At 40.7% G+C, this 25,151-nt stretch overlaps 1 protein-coding gene across 4 annotated transcripts in view; it reads left to right on the top strand.

Annotated features, from left to right (window-relative positions):
• macrod2 (mono-ADP ribosylhydrolase 2) overlaps nt 1–25,151 on the top strand; it is a 1,284,034-nt gene that overhangs the window by 1,257,088 nt on the left and 1,795 nt on the right. For 3 of the 4 annotated variants that reach the window (XM_062994956.1, XM_062994957.1, XM_062994955.1), the window contains exons 17-18: nt 18,572–18,619; nt 21,565–21,615. In XM_062994956.1, the coding sequence (XP_062851026.1) occupies nt 18,572–18,619; nt 21,565–21,615 (99 nt within the window). The remainder of the gene's footprint in view (nt 1–18,571; nt 18,620–21,564; nt 21,616–25,151) is intronic. The other variant, XM_062994958.1, reaches the window with a different exon arrangement.

Genomic DNA, 25,151 nt, shown 5'->3' with positions numbered 1-25,151 from the left:
TAGTTGTATCCAATTACCCGATTGCATTATGCTTCTTCTGTAATAATGTTGATCTCCGCCCTGGTTAAGGAGAGCCGAGACTGACAAACACTCCCTTCCGGCACCCCCCTAGAACAATAGCCAATCATTGTTTGTGTAGGTGCTCAGCCTGTCGGATGGCAGAGCTGAGTTTTGAGATGTTCACAAGTCACAAAATACGAGTCTGAGTCTTTAGGCTAGAGTCCAAGTCAAGTCACGAGTCTTTAGACTAGAGTCCGAGTCAAGTCACAAGTCCTTAGACTAGAGTCCGAGTCAAGTCACGAGTCAATATAATATACACAACACATATTGGAAATGTAGCGTAGAAATAAACAAATAATATGTAAGTTCAGATAAAAAACTGAGTGCCTTTACTTTCCTAGTCATTGTGACAAATGAATGTAATTTCCATAACAAGAAGGTACCAGTTAAAAGCTTAAACTGATACGTTTTGTTTTCATTGCAAAACAAAAGTGCACGATAAATCACGGCACAGCGGCCAAAATCCAAAACACAGCAAAAAAATCATAACCACTGCTTACCTTAGCTTGTTCTTCCAGACGCTGTTAAATTTATAACCATGTGTTTTTCCATTAGGAATATAATCCGTTATTTTGTTAATGTGCTTATAATTAAAAACCTCCAAACTTTTCCCGGTTGTGAAGCAAAACACGAACTTGTTAGAAAGCCAATTAAGCGTTTCATTGGCATCATCTGTGTGACGTCATCTGTGTGACGCAAACTGAATACATGCAAATAACAGCATACTAAAAATTAAAATCAGAAGGTCTGATTGGTTCAGAAAGCGGTCTTTCAACCACGTAGGAGCGTTCTATTCACAACAGTTGTTCCTGTGAAGTGCACTACGTAGGGTATTCCACTATTCCAATCCAAAGGTAATGAAAATGTTCAAATGAAGTGAACTTCAAACTGTGTAGGGAGTAGGGAGTCATCACTACGCCGGAAGCTGGCTGTAACATTTACCCATTGCGTGCATTGCGGGTTAAGACGGCCGGCGCGTTATAAGAGAGAAGAAAATGACACAATCAGAATGATGTCAGATCGACGTTTCATTTGTCTTTAATAAAAACTAGCAGTAATGTGAGAATAACCAGTGAACGTCCAGAAACGCTGCCCAATCCACCAAAAGACAAATGTAGCTCATTAACTTTTACACCATTGATCACAAACAATAAAACACCACGTGATGACATCACAAAGCGGCTGTACGATGATAAAATCAGGTTTATTCCCAGATGACATCACAATATGATAGACGACTGAGCTTCATTAGTTCAATAGTTTAGAAAGTAAAGAAACGCTCAAACAAATTTCGGTAACAAGACGCTGTCATGTACGTGATGACATCACAGGGCGTCCGAATGAATTCGTTTAACCTGCTTAAGGTCCCATAGACAAAATCACGTGATCAGTGTGTGTGTAGGGAACACAAAGGCACTCAGTAGGGACCATGTGGCTTGGAACTTTTGTTGTTCACGAGTCATTTTTTTCGAGTCGAATCCGAGTCATTTGAAACATTTCAGTCGCAGACTCGAGTCCCCATCTCTGTTTTTAAACTGACAAGTTTGAAATGTCAGATCTGGTGGGCTAGCATGTTTTACCGCTGTGCCACCTGAGCGCCCGTGACAGTGTTGTCACAATGGGATTGTCATACTGAATGTCATGCATGTAATGCGGATCAGGTTTTTCATGTAGGTTTTTCAAGGTGTGCTACATGATAAATTGCAGTGAAGCTGACATATGTTAATTACAAAAATTACAGCAGTGTAATTTCTAGTAAAGATGAGCTGGTGTTTACACAGGTTGTAAGAGTGTGTGTGCGTCCAAAATCGCATACTTAAGCAGTACATTCTAGAATGGAGGCAGTGCACACTGCTCGATTGGTACAGCAGTACACTCTTTCAGTACTCAATGGTGCAATATGCACACAACCTCAGACGTACTATGTCCGCCATATTACCAAAGTCACGTGATGCATGACGTCACATCACGTCACAAAAATTAATTCTATCATTCTCCACAAAGCTACTCATAATGTTATTCAGGGTTGTACTTAATCATAACATTTTTAATGTTTGTCTTACTCCGCTTTCCGCCATCTTTTTTCTTCACTACGGATGGCTTTGCAGCTCCAGTTGAATTATGGGATAGATTATCTGACCAAGTGTGCATTGTTTGCATACTCAAAAATGCCTGTCCGCCATTCAGGTGGCGCAGCGGTAAAGTAAGCTAGCGCACCAGAGTTGGGGTTTCGAATACATCGTATCAAATCTCAGCTCTGCCTTCCGACCAGGCTGGGCGGCAGCACGAACAACGATTGGCTGTTGTTGGGTAAAAAGTCGGATCATAGGTCCTCATAACTGGTGCAGCCCCGGCCCCTGCTGGCTGACTGATGGCGCCTGCACAGAGCTGAGGAATAATGCTGATGGGGGTGTGGCACTCCATGCACAGTGACTGTCAAGTATATGAACTCGACTCGTGCAGGTGAAAAATGCAGTCTGTACTGCCTGTACGTGCTGGAGGGGGCGTATGTCAGTTGAGAGGCGTCTGCAGTCAGCGGTGGAGGGTCAAATCAGTATAGAGGACGCATTCAGTGTAATTGGACACGACTAGATTATGGGAGTAAATTGGGGGGAAAAAAGTGGAAAAAAAAAAAAGCCTGTCCATGCAGTAGGTCATCCAGGTATTTTTCACATACTGTTTAATAAATACTACGTATTCGGACACACTACCTGCTTTCACGTACTGCTTTCGCATACTGTTCAGTATGGAAGTATGCGATTTCGGACGCAGCCTGTGTGTGTGTTCCTGTTAATTGAGTCATGGGTTGGTACCTGGAGGTGTTGGTTTGGTCTGAAGGTTTTGCTACTTGGTCCAAAAGGTTTAAGAGGCATTACTCTAGTTAAATGGTGATTTTTGAGCTTCTGTATTCTGCTTCTGTACCACCATGGTCTCGCAATTCAGCTCAAATTCGCCTTTGTCCAAAGCAATTCACATTATACAGTTTGTTTGTTTGTTTATTAGGGTTTTAACGTCATGTTTTACACTTTGGTTACATTCATGACAGGAACGGTAGTTACTCATCACACAAGATTCATCAGCTCACAAGGTTATATCAAACACAGTCATGGACAATTTTGTATCTCCAATTCACCTCACTTGCATGTCTTTGGACTGTGGGAGGAAACCAGGACTTTCTTGCCGTGAGGCGACAGTGCTACCCACTGAGCCACCGTGCCACCCCACATTATACAGTCTAAGCAATTCAGTGTTAATGGTCTTGCCCAAGGGCCCAACAGTGGCAACCTGGCAGTGGTTGTGTTTGAACTAGCAACCTTCTGCTTATTAATCTAGTACCTTAACCACTAGGCTACAACTATCTTAAACCTAATTATATCAGGCAGCAGTGGCTTAACCCTCCTATTACCTTCAAATTTACTAACACTTTTTGTGCTTGGGGTCAATTTGACCCCAGCAATTTAAATCTCCAGAAAATGATTATAATTAAAATTGTTACCCAAATTTATGTCACATACTTTTTGTATACTTTTCAGAATACCTGTTGCGCGACTATGGAGAAATATGCAGATCACTATCAAATCTCATTGATTGACCTAAAATTGGAAGTAGAGATCTTTTTGGTGTTTTAATGGATTTATATGAGTGACATATTTTTGTTATCTATAACATTTGGAATGAAAAACAATTTCTGTTATATGGAATAGTAACCTGTTTGGGGTCAATTTGACACACAATTTCAAAAATGTAGATGGATTTTATTTGTAAAACAGATCATCATTATGGGCATGTATTGTCTGAAAGGACAGAGCCCACAAAATGCAATTAGACATTCATCCACAGTCAAGGGGCCTGGATTGTAAAGAAAGTGTAATCGCTGAACCCACTTGTCCCATATTGCTGCAAGTTTGTCACGCTCTCGTCCTGCCTTGTTTCTCTGTCATCAAAGCGTATGACACGGGAGAAAACATGGAATGTGTTTAGAGACATGGTGGCTGGAAATATTGCCCTTCCAGTGTCAGCAGCCCAAAGACTTGCTGTTGCTTCGCCTTTTGACTTGTGCACTCCCGCAAAAATAAGCGACCCAATGTAGGCTTGCAAGTGGGTCACATCCAAGTCTTTCCAACTGTCCCCATACACTCACCTCCTCTCTAACTTTGTCATCTCAAGTATGTCCTTTTCAATTGATGGTGTCATGAAGAGCTCAAATGCTGATTTTATGTCTTGGACATGGCTGACAGCATATCTGGTGGGGTCTGGATGCATTTTGTTGACATTAGCAGCACTAAGTCTGCCTTGTTATTCCAGTGGGGAGACAGACCATAATAACTTTTCAGTTTTGGAAGGTAGTGTGTTTGCTGGTGGTTGAGAGACAAAAGAAGGGTCAACACTGAGGGTCTCATTCTCATCGGAGCAGGATGCCTAATAATCTGGGTCCTCCTCAACATCATCCTCTGTCTCTATTAGCAGAAACCATATTTTCCTGTCCCCACAGCATGGGAAATATGAAAAATCTTGCAAGGATGATTCTGGCACTACTACAGTTATGGTTATGTGAGGTTAGGACCTTAAAGTTTTTTGAAGATTATAAAATTGCATGTCATAGTGACCTCAATATCTTCCTAAACAACCAAAACAAATGTGTGTAAAATGTTGATATTTTTTATATGTTTTATACAGCTAAAACAGCCTGGGGTCAAATTGTCCCCAAAGAACACCGATGCGTACAACATGTGTACAGGACATTGAAAACATAACATCATGTTAATTTTATGTTTACCCAGTTGTCCCCATTAAATTAGGAAAAGTCATTAAATATGAAGCAAAAAAAATTATGTCAATCATTTATTTTAAGACGTTAAACATTGAATGGGGTCAAATTGACCCCAAAGGTAATAGGAGGGTTAAAAGATTAGGTTAGATAGTGAGATAGTGTAGAGATAGAGATAGAACTTTTTGAGTTCAGAACCCAAGATGACAGAGAACCACTGCTGAGCCCTTTAGCAGGACCATGTTCTGCTTTCTTGTTTGCTTGAATTGTATTCATTTTTAACATGTGTTGGATTAAACATCTGGAAGATTAGGTCAGAATATTACTAAATAGCTGTGCAACACCACACACATTTCCACAAATACGAAATCTCAAGGTATGGGGAACATACAAACAAGAAATGAGAACACATCTAAGCTGGTTATGTACCAGGCTTTAATGGGTTAAGTGAGAGTCTGTGGTTGGCTGTGGTGCACTTTTGGCTGGCAGCTGAAGCCTGAGTGTGGGTGTATTTGTGTGCACTATGCTCTACTTTAAGGGCACTGTGATGAGGTGAGAGTGGTTGCAGCTGTATTTGATGAGTAGCTTCAGGTGGGCTTTGTTCTGGAGTGGCTCATTTGAAGATGGAAATAGACCTTTGATCATGATCTGAATATGGATCAGCTTTATTACATCATAATGCTTAAAGGCAGTTTACACCAGAGATTACAACACTTATGTTAATTAGCCATTTGGACATTTTGCTATCTGGCTTGCATGGGAACAAAGTACCCTGTCATTCCAGGAAATAAAACATTCACATAGACTTGTCATATCATTAACGCTATATGGCCAAAAGTATATGACCACCTGAGCTTGTTAGAGCAAAACCAACAGGCTCTACTGTTCTGGAAACTACTTTGAAGTACAACCCCAAATCAGAAAAAGTTGGGACAGCATGGAAAATGCAAATAATAAAAACAAAACACAGAGTTTCTTACATTTGCTTTGACTTTAATTTCATTGCAGATAGTGTAAACCTAAAATATTTCATGTTTTGTCTGGTCAACTTCATTTCATTTATTAATAAACATCCATTCCTGCATTTCAGGCCTAAAACACATTCCAAAAAAGCTATTTACTACTTTGTAATGTTGCCATTCCTTCTCACAACACTTTACAGACATTTTGGCACTAAGGATACCAAGCGATGAAGTGTTTAAGGTGTCATTTTGTCACATTCTTCCTGCAAACACATCTTAAAGTCTGCAACAGTACAGGGTTTTTGTTGTTGCTTGTTGTTGTTGTTTGTTTCAAAATTCTCCACACATTCTCTATTGAGGACAGGTCAGGACTGCAGGCAGGACAGTCCAGTACCCGTACTCTCTTGTTTCACAGCCATGTCTTTGTGCAGCATGTGGTTTTGTATTGTCTTGTTAAAAGATGCATTGAATACATGGGGGAAATCTATGGAAAAGATGTCGTCTTAAATCATCAAAATGCTGCTCTAAGATCTCAATGTACTTTTCTGCATTAATGCTGCCATCACAGAAATGTAAATTACCTTTGCCATGGGCACTGACACAGCCCCATACCAGGACAGACCCATTTCATCATGGATCATCTGATCAGAATACATGTTTCCACTGTGTGATGGTCCATCCCAGATGCCTTTGAACCCAGAGAACTTAACGCCACTTCAGAAAATGGTTAACATAAGGTTTCTTTTTTGCACAGTAAGGTTTTATGTGCATGTACTTGTTGACAAATTGGCAATCCTCCGCCCAGCTTTGCTCCTCAAAGACTCAGCTTTTCATTAATACTGCTTTTATTTCAAATCATGATTACAATCACCTGTTTGAAATCAAATAATTATTAAGATTTTTTATACCTAATTATAAATACTAGCCCTACGTTGCCCCGGTCCTGAAACGCAGGAATAAATGGATATTAACAAATTAAATAAAGTTGACCAGACAAAAAATGAAATATCTTGGGTTACTGTCTGCAATTAAATAAGAGTCAAATGTAAGAAACACTGCAGGGTTTTTAATTAGCATTTCTATACTGTCCAAACTTTTAGAAAAGATTTAGGGTTGAAAAAGAGCACTTGGGAGGTGAAGCACACTTTCTTTTGCAGTTTTTTTCTGTTATACTGTTACAATATAATGCATCAGTGACGCCATTCAAAACTTTTTAGTTCTATTAGCATTGCATTTGATTAACATTTTTAATCATTTCATAATACAGTAGACCCTTGACTTACGAATTTAATTGGTTCCGAAGGACTGTTCTTAAGTCAAAATGTTCGTTAGTTAAACCTCTTTTTCCCATAAGAAATAATGTAAATAGAATTAATCTGTGCCAGACCTCCCAAACCACCCCCTTACCTAACCTTTCTAATGTCTAAATGGTCTTTTTTGTTATAAATACAAGTATATTTTCCCTTAATCTTAAATTATAGAAAAGACATTACTGTAATAAACAATAATAAACAACAATTCACAGTAGTACTGTGCATAAAAAACACACATTCAGTACAGTACGTGTGCTGTACCATACAGCACTCTATTATACATTTCTCTATTATTTCCTTCTTTATTTCAATTTTGTATTTTGTAGGTGTAATTGCACAAAAGAAAGAATATTTTACTCAGCGACTTCCTTCTTCTCTCTCACTAACTGTCCCCGCTGTCTGATACACCGTGACAGTTACTGGCAGGAGTAATTATACAACAACAAATGTAATAGATTTGTTCATTTTCTCACTGCGCTTCCTGCAGCTTGTTTGGGGACATTTTAATATTGAATTTTACAAAATATAATGAAAACACCGGATAAACACCGTCCGCTATCCGAATGTTTGCTCACTGTGTGTATATATATATATATACAGTGTATCACAAAAGTGAGTACACCCCTCACATTTCTGCAAATATTTCATTATATCTTTTCATGGGACAACACTATAGAAATAAAACTTGGATATAACTTAGAGTAGTCAGTGTACAACTTGTATAGCAGTGTAGATTTACTGTCTTGTGAAAATAACTCAACACACAGCCATTAATGTCTAAATAGCTGGCAACATAAGTGAGTACACCCCACAGTGAACATGTCCAAATTGTGCCCAAATGTGTCGTTGTCCCTCCCTGGTGTTATGTGTCAAGGTCCCAGGTGTAAATGGGGAGCAGGGCTGTTAAATTTGGTGTTTTGGGTACAATTCTCTCATACTGGCCACTGGATATTCAACATGGCACCTCATGGCAAAGAACTCTCTGAGGATGTGAGAAATAGAATTGTTGCTCTCCACAAAGATGGCCTGGGCTATAAGAAGATTGCTAACACCCAGAAACTGAGCTACAGCATGGTGGCCAAGGTCATACAGCGGTTTTCCAGGACAGGTTCCACTCGGAACAGGCTTCGCCAGGGTCGACCAAAGAAGTTGAGTCCACGTGTTCGGCGTCATATCCAGAGGTTGGCTTTAAAAAATAGACACATGAGTGCTGCCAGCATTGCTGCAGAGGTTGAAGACGTGGGAGGTCAGCCTGTCAGTGCTCAGACCATACGCCGCACACTGCATCAACTCGGTCTGCATGGTCGTCATCCCAGAAGGAAGCTGACGCACAAGAAAGCCCGCAAACAGTTTGCTGAAGACAAGCAGTCCAAGAACATGGATTACTGGAATGCCCTGTGGTCTGACGAGACCAAGATAAACTTGTTTGGCTCAGATGGTGTCCAGCATGTGTGGCGGCGCCCTGGTGAGAAGTACCAAGACAACTGTATCTTGCCTACAGTCAAGCATGGTGGTGGTAGCATCATGGTCTTGGGCTGCATGAGTGTTGCTGGCACTGGGGAGCTGCAGTTCATTGAGGGAAACATGAATTTCAACATGTACTGTGACATTCTGAAACAGAGCATGATCCCCTCCCTTCGAAAACTGGGCCTCATGGCAGTTTTCCAACACAATAACAACCCCAAACACAACCTCCAAGATGACAACTGCCTTGCTGAGGAAGCTGAAGGTAAAGGTGATGGACTAAACCCAATTGAGCACCTGTGGCGCATCCTCAAGTGGAAGGTGGAGGAGTTCAAGGTGTCTAACATCCACCAGCTCCGTGATGTCATCATGGAGGAGTGGAAGAGGATTCCAGTAGCAACCTGTGCAGCTCTGGTGAATTCCATGCCCAGGAGGGTTAAGGCAGTGCTGGATAATAATGGTGGTCACACAGAATATTGACACTTTGGGCACAATTTGGACATGTTCACTGTGGGGTGTACTCACTTATGTTGCCAGCCATTTAGACATTAATGGCTGTGTGTTGAGTTATTTTCAGAAGACAGTAAATCTACACTGCTATACAAGCTGTACACTGACTACTCTAAGTTATATCCAAGTTTTATTTCTATAGTGTTGTCCCATGAAAAGATATAATAAAATATTTGCAGAAATGTGAGGGGTGTACTCACTTTTGTGATACACTGTATATATATATATATACAGTATATATATACTGTATATATAGAGAGAGAGAGAGAGACTGTAAGAGTGAACTTTTTTGTAATCCGAAATTCGTTCGTACGTTAAGTTGAAAAAGATTGTTTGTAACCCGAAATGTTCATATGGTTAACCGTTCGTAACTCAAGGGTCCACTGTATATTGTCCTAAAATGACATTGTATTAAAGGGTGTGTTGAGTGTGTATGCACATTCAGCAGTATAAAAGGGTCCAAAAACTTTTTGAGCTTCAGGGACAGACAATTTGTTTGTATGTTGTATATCGGATTGATTCTAGTGGCAAAGTCATGAAGCACAACCATAGAACTGATTCATGAGTTAAAAGACAGAACATCAAAGCTGAGTGGCTCCTGAATGTTCACACATAAATTCTTGAATCATATCCACCCACCTGAATTAGCATCATTAAGCATGACCCTAAAAACGAGCGTGTTGACTCTCATCTGACACGTCTGCCCATTATTTGTGCCATGCAGTCAATTTATGCTGACTAACAATACATCCTGTAGCTCCCACTATCTCCTGAACAAATGAAAGAAGGCAGATCTAATTTTCTGCTTGTCTGAGTATGAATATGACTTATGTCCCCCTGCCACCCACCCACTGTGCTGAAAGAAGTGCCCTGAAATGACTGGAAAAGTACCAGTCCCATTAAAAAGGCTTTAACGAGCTTTCAAACTCTCATTATTACAAAGTGCATTTTATTACAAGCCAGCAGAGTAAGTAAAGCAAAAGGCCAACTAATTGAAGCCAAGTACTCATGATTCGTTAGTGAAAACCAACCAACTGTTCCATGGAATGGACTGCAGGAGGTTTAAATGTACCTAAATTAATTAAGTAGAGAATTAACTGTGAATTAAGTATGCCAAAAATATGTACACCAAGTTTGTGAGGTTTGTTTCTCCACACCAAACTAGTTAAACCATGTCTTTATGGACCACACATTGTGCACCACATCCCCAAACTGTTGCCACAAAGATAAAGACTATTATTGTGATTATTTAAATCGCATCTTTACATTTATTGCAGCCATTCCATTACAGTGTTGGTTGAATTCCAACATAGGGGCCTCATTTTGCTTAATAAGGCTACTGTGGTCATCACTGTCCTCTTGCAATAGGACCAGCAGTAGTACCTCAGAAGTAACTGGTATCAAATAACTATTGAAAATGCTTAAATAAATAGAAAAACAATATATATCTCAGCTGTTCCCCCCGATACAACCAACACAACCACTGTAATGATTGTCACGTAAATAATGTAATAACAAATTACAATGCCGAACAGTTGAATAACTGTTTAAACCTGCTTCTTAATGTACGTATAGTCATTGTGTATGTATATTTTTGACAAAGAAAGCTTGAGAATATCAGCGGTAGATCAGCTGTGGATTTTTTTTACATTGGCATATTACTGGTCAATAGAATAATATAAACAATGTGCATTTTTTGTTCAGTTTTTATGAAAAACATTAAAACCACCTCCTGGTTTCTACACTCATTGTCCATTTTATCAGCTTCACTTACCATATAGAAGCACTTTGTAGTTCTACAATTACTGACTGTAGTCCATCTGTTTCTCTACATGTTTTTTTTTAGCCTGCTTTCACCCTGTTCTTCAATGGTCAGGACCCCCACAGGACCACTACAGAGCAGGTATTATTTAGGTGCAGCACTGCAGTGACACTGACATGGTAGTGGTGTGTTAGTGTGTGTTGTGCTGGTATGAGTGGATAAGACACAGCAGTGCTGCTGGAGTTTTTAAATACAGTGTCCACTCACTGTCCACTCTATTAGACACTCCTACCTAGTTGGTACACATTTTAGACGTAAAGTCAGAGACGATCGCTCATCTATTGCTGCTCTTTGAGTTGGTCATCTTCTAGACCTTCATCAGTGGTCACAGGACGCTGCCCACGGGGCGCTGTTGGCTGGATATTTTTGGTAGGTGGACTATTCTCAGTCCAGCAGTGACAGTGAGGTGTTTAAAAAGCAGTGCTGCTGTGTCTCATTAACACACCTCCACCATGTCAGTGTCACTGCAGTGCTGAGAATGATCCACCACCCAAAAAATACCTGCTCTGTGGTGGTCCTGGGAAAGTCCTGACCATTGAAGAACAGCATGAAAGGGGGCTAACAAAGCATGCAGAAAAACAGATGGACTACAGTCAGTAATTGTAGAACTACAAAGTGCTTCTATGTGGTAAGTGGAGCTGATAAAATGGACAGTGAGTGTAGAAACAAGGAGGTGGTTTTAATGTTAAGGCTGATCGGTGTATAACGTGATGTTGACGTATGTTAAAATATGGGTTAATCAGGAGACTTCATAAGCACAAGTCTATGGTTATTTCAGCAAGACAATCCAAACTCATTCTGCATGTGTACAGGCATTAAATTCTTACAAATTTACAAAATGCAATTCAGTTGGCCAGTAAAAACATTGGAATTTTTTTCTTGTCGATTATATTTGACCTGCTGTGAATGAGTATTGACAAGATGTGGATCATTACTAGCCAGCTTCAAATTAGTACTTACAGACTATGGATCGTAACTGGCAACTTGTGGATCAGTGTGCATTACCTGTACGTTAATTTGTTTAAGCACCACTGCATTAGAGTTGCTTTGTTATAACTGTAGGAAAACTGACTTCCCAGGTGAAATCTGAAGATCATTCCATGTTTAAATATGTTTTTACCTGCCGCTCAGGTGGTGCAGCAGTAAAATACACTAGCACATCAGAGCTGGAATTTTGAATATATCGTATCAAATCGCAGCTCTGCCATCTGGCTGGGCTGGGAGGCTACATGAACAACGATTGGCTTTTGTACACAGGGTGGGATGAGCTGGACCGGATTCCTCATAAATGGTGCAATTACGAACTCTGCTGACTGATTGATGGTGTCTGCACAGAGTTGAGGAATAATGCTGATCAGGGTGTGGCTCTCCATGCACAAGGCTGATCCGCATATGAACTCGCCTCGTGCAGGTGAAAAGATGCAGTTGGTACTGCACACGTGTCGGAGGGAGTGTGTGTTAGTTGCAACGCTCCTCAGTTAGCAGTGGAGGGTTGTATTGGTAGAGGTGAAGTGTAATGCAATCAGGGTAATTGGATACGACTAGATTAGGGGAGAAAATTGGGGAAAAAATTGGATATATGTATTTACCTTTATATTAAAGTAACACTCAATAATAGTTGGATCATATTATTTCCTAAGGTATAATATAATAATAATTAAATTAAAACCGGGAATATAAGGAATTATATCATTCTTTTGCAGAAACAGGACCAGGTTTCCTTTTGGGAGGCATGAAAAATCGCTTTACTTGACGCTGACTATGGTGACATTTACTTCAATGCTGCTTTTACTTCTCATAGTGCTCTTAAATGTATAACTGCTGACCTTTTTATCCACCCTGGTGTGATCTGTACTGGAAAGTGGAGCTGTGTTTCTTAACTCTGCAGGAGGCATGTGCCAATCTCAAACAAAAAAAAATGCTTTACGTCATGTCCGTAAATAAAGTTATGTTTTACTGGCTGGCAGATGTCCAGTATGTTATAAGTCAGGGAAAAATTTAAAAACAGTTAAATATAAAAGGTTCTCATTTTATGTAACCATGATGGGTTATATTGAGAGGTTACATACATAACTGAGGTTCAACTAAGTAAAGAAACACCACATGCTGTTCTTTAGACTAGTAAGGACCAGGCTTGTTGCAGTAAATGATGTCAATGCTTCCTCACTGTAAGGGTTTTCAAAATAATGTTGGAAAAGAGGCAAATAAAGGAAAGAATTTTGTGGACTGTTTTAAAAAGGTCTTAAACAAGGTTTACAATTTTACTTGGATTTAAGTGGAGCTTTCCTAAAGGGACATGTCTTTTATGTGCAAAGATGGGTCAAGGTTTGCCACTCAACAAAAAAACATCAACCAACAGTTTACAAATAACATTTCTCATTGCGAAGAGAGGCCGCAGCGGTAAAAACACATGCTGGATCACCAGAGCTGGGTTCTCGAATACATCGTATTGAGTCTCAGTTCTGCCTGCCGGCTGGGCTGAGCAGCCACATGAACAACTATTGGCCTGTTGTTCAGATAGGGGTGGGATATTAAAGCCGGATAGGGACTCTTTCATAACTAATGCAATTACGACCACTGCTGGCTGATTGATGGTGCCTGCACAGAGACGGGAAAGGAGTGCTGTCAGGGTGTGTCTCTCCGTACGCAGTGCTGATCCGCATTGCACTCGTCAAAGTGTAGGTGACAAAATGTACATGTCGGAGGGGGCATGGGTTAGCTTCTCTCAATCTCCTCAATCAGAGCAGGGATCGGCATTGGTGGAGAGGAAGCATGACGCAATGGGGCAATTGGACACGCTAAAAGGGAGAAAAAGGGGAGAAAATGCATAAACAAAATATTTAAAAAAAAAGAAATTGTGTTTTACCCTCTACAGTGCACATAATCATCAGAAGGAAATCTGGAGAAATATTTGTGTAATAGGCACAACTGAAAACCACTACTAAACAGCCTTGACCTTCAATACATCAGAAAGTTCTGTACTAAAATTGCTTTGCTTCTGTGATGGATATCGCCACATAGGTTTAAGCCTACTTTAACAAGCAGGTAGGTATTCATAATACAAATAACCAGTGAAAGCCTTATGTCAACAAAGTCCGATAAGGCTGCTGACTTTTCTGGGCTCAAGCGCACCTGTAATAGTCACCCTATTTAGCCTAAAGATAAACTGTGTGGTTAACATGGTCCTGTACAAAGCATGTACGTAAAAGGCGGTGAACCTTAGATGGCTAAAACTGGCCATGCAGTATGCAGTTAAATTCAAAGCCAATTGTCATAATGCTGCAAATGCCCCAGTCTTCTCCTCACCACACCTTCCCCTGTATGAATCCAAGCCGAATTATATCCAGCCATTCAGACTATGTGTACAGCCACACCTGAAGAAAGTAGACTTAGACCTACAGTAGATTCAATAAGGTACATACTGTGTACCCCAACATCAAACCACCTTGAGAACTTAGGAAAAAGTTTACTGACATCAAGGAGAGGTTTCCCAGGCATTCCTTAATCTCTACTGACAGATCCAAATCAGGCAATGAAGTGTCAGCTACTATGGTAGATCTAAAGACAGACTAAAGAAGTAACTCTCCCGAGGCACACCGAGTTATTTACAGCCAAGGGCTATGCTTTACTACTGGACGTCAAATATGCCAGGAGTGTACGGCAGCAAACGGAGTATTTGTATGCACAGACTCCAAATCCTATATATATGTGTGTGTGTGTGTGTGTGTGTGTGTGTGTGTGTATATATATATATATATATATATATATATATATATATATATATATATACAGTGTATCACAAAAGTGAGTACACCCCTCACATTTCTGCAAATATTTCATTATATCTTTTCATGGGACAACACTATAGACATGAAACTTGGATATAACTTAGAGTAGTCAGTGTACAGCTTGTATAGCAGTGTAGATTTACTCTCTTCTGAAAATAACTCAACACACAGCCATTAATGTCTAAATAGCTGGCAACATAAGTGAGTACACCCCACAGTGAACATGTCCAAATTGTGCCCAAATGTGTCGTTGTCCCTCCCTGGTGTCATGTGTCAAGGTCCCAGGTGTAAATGGGGAGCAGGGCTGTTAAATTTGGTGTTTTGGGTACAATTCTCTCATACTGGCCACTGGATATTCAACATGGCACCTCATGGCAAAGAACTCTCTGAGGATGTGAGAAATAGAATTGTTGCTCTCCACAAAGATGGCCTGGGCTATAAGAAGATTGCTAACACCCTGAAACTGAGCTACAGCATGGTGGCCAAGGTCATACAGCGGTTTTCCAGGACAGGTTCCACTCGGAACAGGCTTCGCCAGGGTCGACCAAAGAAGTTGAGTCCATGTGTTCGGCGTCATATCCAGAGGTTGGCTTTAAAAAATAGACACATGAGTGCTGCCAGCATTGCTGCAGAGGTTGAAGACGTGGGAGGTCAGCCTGTCAGTGCTCAGACCATACGCCGCACACTGCATCAACTTGGTCTGCATGGTCGTCATCCCAGAAGGAAGCTGACGCACAAGAAAGCCCGCAAACAGTTCGCTGAAGACAAGCAGTCCAAGAACATGGATTACTGGAATGCCCTGTGGTCTGACGAGGCCAAGATAAACTTGTTTGGCTCAGATGGTGTCCAGCATGTGTGGCGGCGCCCTGGTGAGAAGTACCAAGACAACTGTATCTTCCCTACAGTCAAGCATGGTGGTGGTAGCATCATGGTCTTGGGCTGCATGAGTGTTGCTGGCACTGGGGAGCTGCAGTTCATTGAGGGAAACATGAATTACAACATGTACTGTGACATTCTGAAACAGAGCATGATCCCCTCCCTTCGAAAACTGGGCCTCATGGCAGTTTTCCAACAGGATAACGACCCCAAACACAACCTCCAAGATGACAACTGCCTTGCTGAGGAAGCTGAAGGTAAAGGTGATGGACTAAACCCAATTGAGCACCTGTGGCGCATCCTCAAGTGGAAGGTGGAGGAGTTCAAGGTGTCTAACATCCACCAGCTCCGTGATGTCATCATGGAGGAGTGGAAGAGGATTCCAGTAGCAACCTGTGCAGCTCTGGTGAATTCCATGCCCAGGAGGGTTAAGGCAGTGCTGGATAATAATGGTGGTCACACAAAATATTGACACTTTGGGCACAATTTGGACATGTTCACTGTGGGGTGTATTCACTTATGTTGCCAGCCATTTAGACATTAATGGCTGTGTGTTGAGTTATTTTCAGAAGACAGTAAATCTACACTGCTATACAAGCTGTACACTGACTACTCTAAGTTATATCCAAGTTTCATGTCTATAGTGTTGTCCCATGAAAAGATATAATGAAATATTTGCAGAAATGTGAGGGGTGTACTCACTTTTGTGATACACTGTATATATACTATATATGTATGTATATATATATACATACAGTACAGGCCAAAAGTTTGGACACACCTTCTCATTCCTGTGGTTTCTCTTAATGTTTTTAAATTTTCTACATTGTAGATTAATACTAAAGACATCCAAACTATGAAGGAACACATATGGAATTATGTAGTAAACAAAAAAGTGTTAAACAAACCAGAATATGTTTTATATTTTAGATTCTTCAAAGTAGCCATCTTTTGCTTTAATGACAGATTTGCACACTCTTTGAAATTTTCTCAACCAGCTTTATTAGGTTTCCACCTGGAATGGTTTTCAATGAATGTTTGTGCCTTGTCTAGAGTGAATTTTTGGAATTTGTTGCTTTTTTAATGTGTTTGAGACCATCAGTTGGGTTGTGCAGAGGTAGAGTTGGTAAAATATAAAACATATTCTGGTTTGTTTAACACTTTTTGGTTCACTACATAATTCTTCATAGTTTGGATGTCTTCAGTATTAATCTACAATGTAGAAAATAAAAATAATCAAGAAAAAACATTGAAGAGAAGGTGTGTCCAAACTTTTGGCTGGTGTGTCCAAACTTTTGGCCTGTACTGTATATATATATACAGTATATATACTGTATATATATATATATATATATATATATATACAGTATATATATATACACACACACACACACAGGTTGTATTTCCCATACAAAAATTGCTTTAAAAACCTGAATTAATTTAAGAAGAAGCCTAACAAGTGCTGATGCTTTCAGACTAGTATAATACACAATACTAATAAGCAACTTGCATATTCCCATCTCCCATTAACCCTCTTTAGAAAAAAGCACAGTTGATAGTCTGACTAGTAAGAAATGGATAAAAAGCCATATCAGTTATCCATCATATTAACAAATGGCATCTGTTACACACCAAAAAATCGCACTGAACCCTACAGTGAGTCGGTCTGTAATGCTCTAAGGGGGATTTTGTTTTGTTTTTGTCTGGTCCACTTGTTCCATTTGTAAAAAGGGTCTTTGAAAATCAGTACAAACATACTCACATACTTAACATACTTAAATACTTACCTGATTAATATGATTTCTATTGCAATAAGAAACCGGGTTTCCATCCAAACGTTTCGCAAGTGTAATGCGAAATATACTAAATATCGGCAGAAAAAAAAAAACTTTACATGACGTGTCAACGCGCTGCAGAGAAATGAGCAAGATGGAGAGATTTAATTCGGTTTTTGCTTTAAGTAGAATTATATTTACAACCATTTGCCATCTTTTTATGGTTATGTTGTTTGCAGCAAGAGACGTCGGGCAGAATGAGCAATGGCCCCTCTAATGTGGGCTCAAATCTCCGTGCCACGGCGACGTTCACCTCGCATCTGAGAATAAACGTACTAAACAATTTTGGGAGCACATTGTGCAGAACCATTTTTCAGACGAGCTTTGGATCAAGAATTTCAGAATGTCAAAATCAGCCTTTGATAAGCTATGCACCATGATCGGGTCATCTGTAGAGCCAAATGTTTACAGTCACCGGCCACCCGTGCCAACTGAAAAGAGGATCGCTATTGCCTTGTACAAGCTGGCCACTTGTGCGGAGCACAGGGTAGTGGGCGAGACGTGGCGCTGTATGCCAAGCAATAACATCAAAACTAATGAAACATTCTGTCGTATTACCAAATGCGCAGGAGGCAGAAGAAATAGCACAGCGTAATTATGCAGCGCACCACATACCACAGGTGTACGGTGACTTGAAACGTCATTGTTTATTCGCAAAACCCGTTTCCATCCCCTTTTTTCATCCCGCATTTTGGCGATGCAATATTTTAACTTTTCCACCTCGTTCAAGCGTGAAAACTCGAATTTTGAGCTTTTCCATCCAGGTTTTTTAATGCTCATTTTCAAAATTCGCAAAAAGAGTGAATGACTTTCCACAGTTGAGTAATTTCTTGTACGTTTGATCCCTGGCCAAGAGCGGTAACCAAATTAAGCACAAATACTTAGGTACAGCACTGGTAACCTGACAATAGAAACAACTAATAAATGTGGTTTCGCAAATTAAAAATGAATTGCCTCATAGTGTACCATAAAATGAAATACGCTTATTAGACAGCACACTCCACCACCATCATCAAAATGCCATTTACAGTAAGGACATATGTTTGTCTTCCATCTAATCAGTACTGTTGCAGAGACTTCTATTCTGAAGCACTGAAGCTGTTTTAGTGGATAATGTAACTCACACGGTCACCCATCTGTATGTTGTTCATGTGTTGTTTCTCTGTGTTATAGTTGCCCAGAACAAGGATGGAAAAAACAGCAATGAAAACAACCCTGAAGGTCAGTGTGTGTGTGTGTCTGTGTGTGTGTGTGCACGCACGCACATCACAAATGCATCATCGTGGTCCTGCTCAGAGGATTCAATGCTACCCAGAAACACTGGGCACAAAGCACACAGGACAATCAATCACAGGACATCACAACACTCACACATTCTTTTACACCTTGGGCCAGAGTATCCAGTAGAAATCCACATTAACAAGGGATTGGTTTGCAGGTTTCTTTATAAATACTACCATAGGTAGGGACCAAACTTAGGTCCGCATGACCCATGTTGCTGTGTGGCACCAGCTCTACCAACTGTCTGTCTGTGCAACCCTCATCAGAGTGTGCTGTTTTAAATTTCCTTTGACTGTAATACACATTCTTTCATTTATTCATTTCACTACATGCTTTAGCCTGGTCAAGGCTGGGGTTGATCCAGGGTCATTTGGAAATGCTTGGCACAGGGAAGGAACATGGACAGAATGCTAGTCTTTTGGTCCATCCATGGCAACACATACAGTAATTCACTCACTAACTCACTCACTCATGCCTAGGGGCAATTAATAGTAGCCAATTCATCTTCTGCCTGATTGGAGGGTGGGGAGAAACCACAGCACCCCAAATTAACTTGAGTTTTCATGTTCCGTTATGTTACTGATGCCACCCTTATAATAGTGTGCTATTATACATTTTGACGGCAATACATCTTTTCATAACCACTTTGTCCAGGTCAGGGTGGTGGAGGGTCCAGGGCACAAGCCTGGAGGACACCCTGCAGCACACACTTACTCATTTGTACACGAATATGAGTGATTGAGTAGTAAATGCATGTTTTTTGGAAGGGGGCACTAAAACCAGTGTACCCAAAAGAAACTGGGGTGGTTTGTTCACCCATGCTGCTGACATATAACCACCGATTACTTATGACTTATACATAGGGCAGTGGTAGCTCAGGTACTGGACTAGTAATCTTAATGTTGGCAGTTCAAGCCCCACCATTACCAAGTTGCCACTGTTGGGTCCTTTAACCTTCAATTGCTCAAATTGTATTCAGTGATAATTGTAAGTCGCTTTGGATAAAAGTGTCTGCTAAATGCTGTAAACGTAATACGACTGTTTGAATGGTTTGAGGGCAGTTGTTGCCTAGTGGAAAGGTCGCTGGTTTAACCCCCACCACTGCCAAGTTGCCACTGTTGGGCCCTTGATCAAGGTCTTTAAACCTCAATTGCTTAGACAATATACTGTCACAGTATTGTACACCCATCAGCCATAACATTAAAACCACCTTTGTTTCTACACTCACTGTCCATTTTATCAGCTCCACTTGCCACATAGAAGCATTTTGTAGTTCTACAATTACTGACTGTGGTCAATCTGTTTCTCTACATACCTTTTTAGCCTGCTTTCACCCTGTTCTTTAATGGTCAGGACCGTCCACAGGACCACCACAGAGTATGTATTATTTAGGTGGTGGATCATTCTCAGCACTGCAGTGACACTGACATGGTGGTGGTGTGTTAGTGTGTGTTGTGCTGGTATGAGTGGATCAGACACAGCAGCGCTGCTGGAGTTTTTAAATACCATGACCACTCACTGTCCACTCTATTAGACACTCCTACCTAGTTGGTCCACCTTGTAGATGTAAAGTCAGAGACGATCGCTCATCTATTGCTGCTTTTTGAGTTGGTCATCTTCTAGACCTTCATCAGTGGTCACAGGACGCTGCCCACGAGGACTGTTGGCTGGACATTTTTGGTTGGTGGACTATTCTCAGTCCAGCAGGGACAGTGAGATGTTTAAAAACTCCATCAGCACTGCTGTGTCTTATCCACTCATACCAGCACAACACACACTAACACACCACCACCATAACATTGTCACTGCAATGCTGAGAATGATCCACCACCCAAATAATACCTGCTCTGTAGTTGTCCTATGGGGATCCTGACCATTGAAGAACAGCATGAAAGGGGGCTAACAAAGCATGCAGAGATGTCATGCCTGATCGGTGTAAGTCGATTTGGATAAAAGCATCTGCTAAATTATAAAAATGAAATGAATGAAAATTAAATAACTTGATTCCAGGTCAGTGTTGTGGTGGATTTAGGATTTAGTCCTGAAAAGGATACTAATCGATTACATGGCAACACACAGTCTCTCATTTATTTATTTACCTACACCAAGTGAACGTGGGTTGCTGCATTGATTCATTTTACTGACTAATAGCTGCTGTATGCAAATCAGGGTTATGGCCAATTCTGTATCGTCAATTACATGTCTTTGGACTGTGGGAGAAAACCAGAGGCCCTGAAGGAAACCAACTCAGACACAGGGTAAACTTGCAAACGCCACACACAATGGACCTGGGCCGCTCCACTTGGGAATCGAATCCAGGAACTTCCTGCCATGAAGCGAAAGGTTCTACCCTTATAGCCACTGTGCTGCCCCATTCACTCACTAACTTACAGTTAAGGAAAGCAGTGTGCCTGATAAAAACCTGTAAAAAGAATTGGTCCAGGTTGGAAGGCAAGCAAAGAATCCATTTAAAATATCAGCCATAGCATTTAAATTTGATCAATAGCTTAGTGGGAGAAGCATATGTTGATTATTTGCTTCTGATCTGGACCATTTTTTGCCTTACTGCATATCATAAAAATGGTTAATGGTTTGTAAGCTGTGGATAGAAACTGTTAATAGAGCAAAGCGGTGAGTCTGGTTTATTTATTGGAGTCTTTTGCTTCTGTTTATTCAGACATTCATTATTTCATTTTATATGAAGGCTTGGGGTGGAGGGATCTATATTGCACTTTATATACTTGTTGTGTATACAGAACTGTTAAATAAAAAAAATCATTCTTTATTCACATATTGTTATTCCACAACGTCTATGTTTTAAATACAGCATTCTTATTTTCATCATTTTCTTCATTCCTTTTCTTCTTGTTCTGTCTTTTTTATAGATGCACCAGAACATCAGGATGAAAACCAGGATGAAACACAGCCTCTCAAAGGTTTAAAATTGTCTATCTATCTATCTATCTATCTATCTATCTATCTATCTATCTATCTATCTATCTATCTATCTATCTATCTATCTATCTATCTATCTATCTATCTATAAATCTGTCTGTTTGTCTATCTATCTATCTATCTATCTATCTATCTATCTATCTATCTATCTATCTATCTATCTATCTATGTATACATCGGTCTATCTATCTATCTGTCTGTCTGTCTGTCTGTCTGTCTGTCTGTCTGTCTATCTACAGTGTATCACAAAAGTGAGTACACCCCTCACATTTCTGCAAATATTTTATTATATCTTTTCATGGGACAACACTATAGAAATAAAACTTGGATAGAAGTTAGAGTAGTCAGTGTACAACTTGTATAGCAGTGTAGATTTACTGTCTTCTGAAAATAACTCAACACACAGCCATTAATGTCTAAATGGCTGGCAACATAAGTGAGTACACCCCACATTGAACATGTCCAAATTGTGCCCAAAGTGTCAATATTTTGTGTGACCACCATTATTATCCAGCACTGCCTTAACCCTCCTGGGCATGGAATTCACCAGAGCTGCACAGGTTGCTACTGGAATCCTCTTCCACTCCTCCATGATGACATCACGGAGCTGGTGGATGTTAGACACCTTGAACTCCTCCACCTTCCACTTGAGGATGCGCCACAGGTGCTCAATTGGGTTTAGTCCATCACCTTTACCTTCAGCTTCCTCAGCAAGGCAGTTGTCATCTTGGAGGTTGTGTTTGGGGTCGTTATCCTGTTGGAAAACTGCCATGAGGCCCAGTTTTCGAAGGGAGGGGATCATGCTCTGTTTCAGAATGTCACAGTACATGTTGGAATTCATGTTTCCCTCAATGAACTGCAGCTCCCCAGTGCCAGCAACACTCATGCAGCCCAAGACCATGATGCTACCACCACCATGCTTGACTGTAGGCAAGATACAGTTGTCTTGGTACTTCTCACCAGGGCGCCGCCACACATGCTGGACACCATCTGAGCCAAACAAGTTTATCTTGGTCTCGTCAGACCACAGGGCATTCCAGTAATCCATGTTCTTGGACTGCTTGTCTTCAGCAAACTGTTTGCGGGCTTTCTTGTGCGTCAGCTTCCTTCTGGGATGACGACCATGCAGACCGAGTTGATGCAGTGTGCGGCGTATGGTCTGAGCACTGACAGGCTGACCTCCCACGTCTTCAACCTCTGCAGCAATGCTGGCAGCACTCATGTGTCTATTTTTTAAAGCCAACCTCTGGATATGACGCCGAACACGTGGACTCAACTTCTTTGGTCGACCCTGGCGAAGCCTGTTCCGAGTGGAACCTGTCCTGGAAAACCGCTGTATGACCTTGGCCACCATGCTGTAGCTCAGTTTCAGGGTGTAAGCAATCTTCTTATAGCCCAGGCCATCTTTGTGGAGAGCAACAATTCTATTTCTCACATCCTCAGAGAGTTCTTTGCCATGAGGTGCCATGTTGAATATCCAGTGGCCAGTATGAGAGAATTGTACCCAAAACACCAAATTTAACAGCCCTGCTCCCCATTTACACCTGGGACCTTGACACATGACACCAGGGAGGGACAACGACACATTTGGGCACAATTTGGACATGTTCACTGTGGGGTGTACTCACTTATGTTGCCAGCTATTTAGACATTAATGGCTGTGTGTTGAGTTATTTTCAGAAGACAGTAAATCTACACTGCTATACAAGCTGTACACTGACTACTCTAAGTTATATCCAAGTTTCATGTCTATAGTGTTGTCCCATGAAAAGATATAATGAAATATTTGCAGAAATGTGAGGGGTGTACTCACTTTTGTGATACACTGTATCTATCTATCTATCTATCTATCTATCTATCTATCTATCTATCTATCTATCTATCTATCTATCTATGTATACATCGGTCTATCTATCTATCTATCTGTCTGTCTATCTATCTATCTATCTATGTATACATTGGTCTATCTATCTATCTATCTATCTATCTATCTATCTATCTATCTATCTATCTATCTATCTATCTATGTATACATCTGTCTATCTATCTATCTACAGTATACACAAGAATTATGTACATGTATATACAAGAATTCACGTCATCCAGCAACCAGCAAAAAGAGGGTGAACACCTGAACATCATAGCTGTCAAGTATCCATTTTTGACCGAGTAGATCCGTGACTTACACACACCCCCTCCGACATGTGCTCAGTAACTGACTGCTTCTTTTTACCTGCACAAGGCGGGTTCCTATAAAAATCAGTATCGCATACGGAGAGTCACGCACTGATCCCCATTATCCCCTGTCTCTGTGCAGGCACCATAGTGCAGCTAGCAGAGGTCGTCACTGCACCAGCTATGAGGAGTCCCTTTCAGCAAACCCACCCGCAAATTAGCCAATTATTGTCCGTATAGGCGCCTGGTCTGGATAGCTTATTTGTTAAGCAAAATGTTTAATATCAGACAAGCTGCAGTACACTGTTTCATTCTGTTCTCTTATACGCTTATTCTCTAACAGAATGGATGGTTAAAGCAACCGTCTTTGGTTACCTTTGGTTCACTGAACATACAGAAAGTGCAGCCATAACTATGGTCCATGTGTGTCTTCACTCTACACAAACTTGTGTTACATTTGTCTGCATGCTAAACATCTCAATGAGGAAACTGTCTCTTTTAACACTTCTATACTACACCCGTGTCCATGCAACAGGATTGCAATAACAAAGCCCACCCATTTACAGGGAAAATGTGATTGGTCAATTTGACATTGATGATCACTTTCTTAATCGCTTATCCAGTTAAGGTCATGGGGGGTGCTGGAGCCTATCCCAGCTTTTCAATGGGCGCAAGGCAAACAGTAACACCCTGGACGGGCCGCTAGTCCGTCTCCGGGCAGACAGACACACGCATACACACTCATTCACCTATAGGGCAATTCAGTGTCTCCAATTAACCTTGACTGCATGTTTTTGGAATGTGGGAGGAAACCGGAGCTCCCGGAAGGAAACCCTATAAATTCCAACACAAATTAATTAGGCACATATGAATGACTTATTTGCTTAGATTTGTATTTGTTTAAATGTTAATTGTTAAATTATGAGTAGATAAAATAAAATTAGAGCTGATCACTTATTATAATAAATAATTAAATATATTGTATTAGTTTTAGAATACCTTAGGCTATCTCTAAGGGCCTAGAGGGCTTTGAATGTTATCCACTGTGCATAATACACCGATCAGCCATAACATTAAAACCACCTCATTGTTTCTACACTCACTTTCCATTTTATCAGCTCCACTTACCATATAGAAGCACTTTGTAGTTCTACAATTACTGACTGTAGTCCATCTGTTTCTCTGCATGCTTTGTTAGCCCCATTTCATGCTGTTCCTCAATGGTCAGGACTATCCCAGGACCACTACAGAGCAGGTATTATTTGGGTGGTGGATCATTCTCAGCACTGCAGTGACACTGACATGGTGGTGGTGTGTTAGTGTGTGTTGTGCTGGTATGAGT

Source organism: Trichomycterus rosablanca, chromosome 5 (genome assembly GCF_030014385.1).
Source record: "Trichomycterus rosablanca isolate fTriRos1 chromosome 5, fTriRos1.hap1, whole genome shotgun sequence".
NCBI classification, from domain to species: domain Eukaryota; kingdom Metazoa; phylum Chordata; class Actinopteri; order Siluriformes; family Trichomycteridae; genus Trichomycterus; species Trichomycterus rosablanca.
The sequence above is the reverse complement of the archived record's forward strand: the minus strand, read 5'-3'. Positions and strand labels throughout refer to the sequence as shown.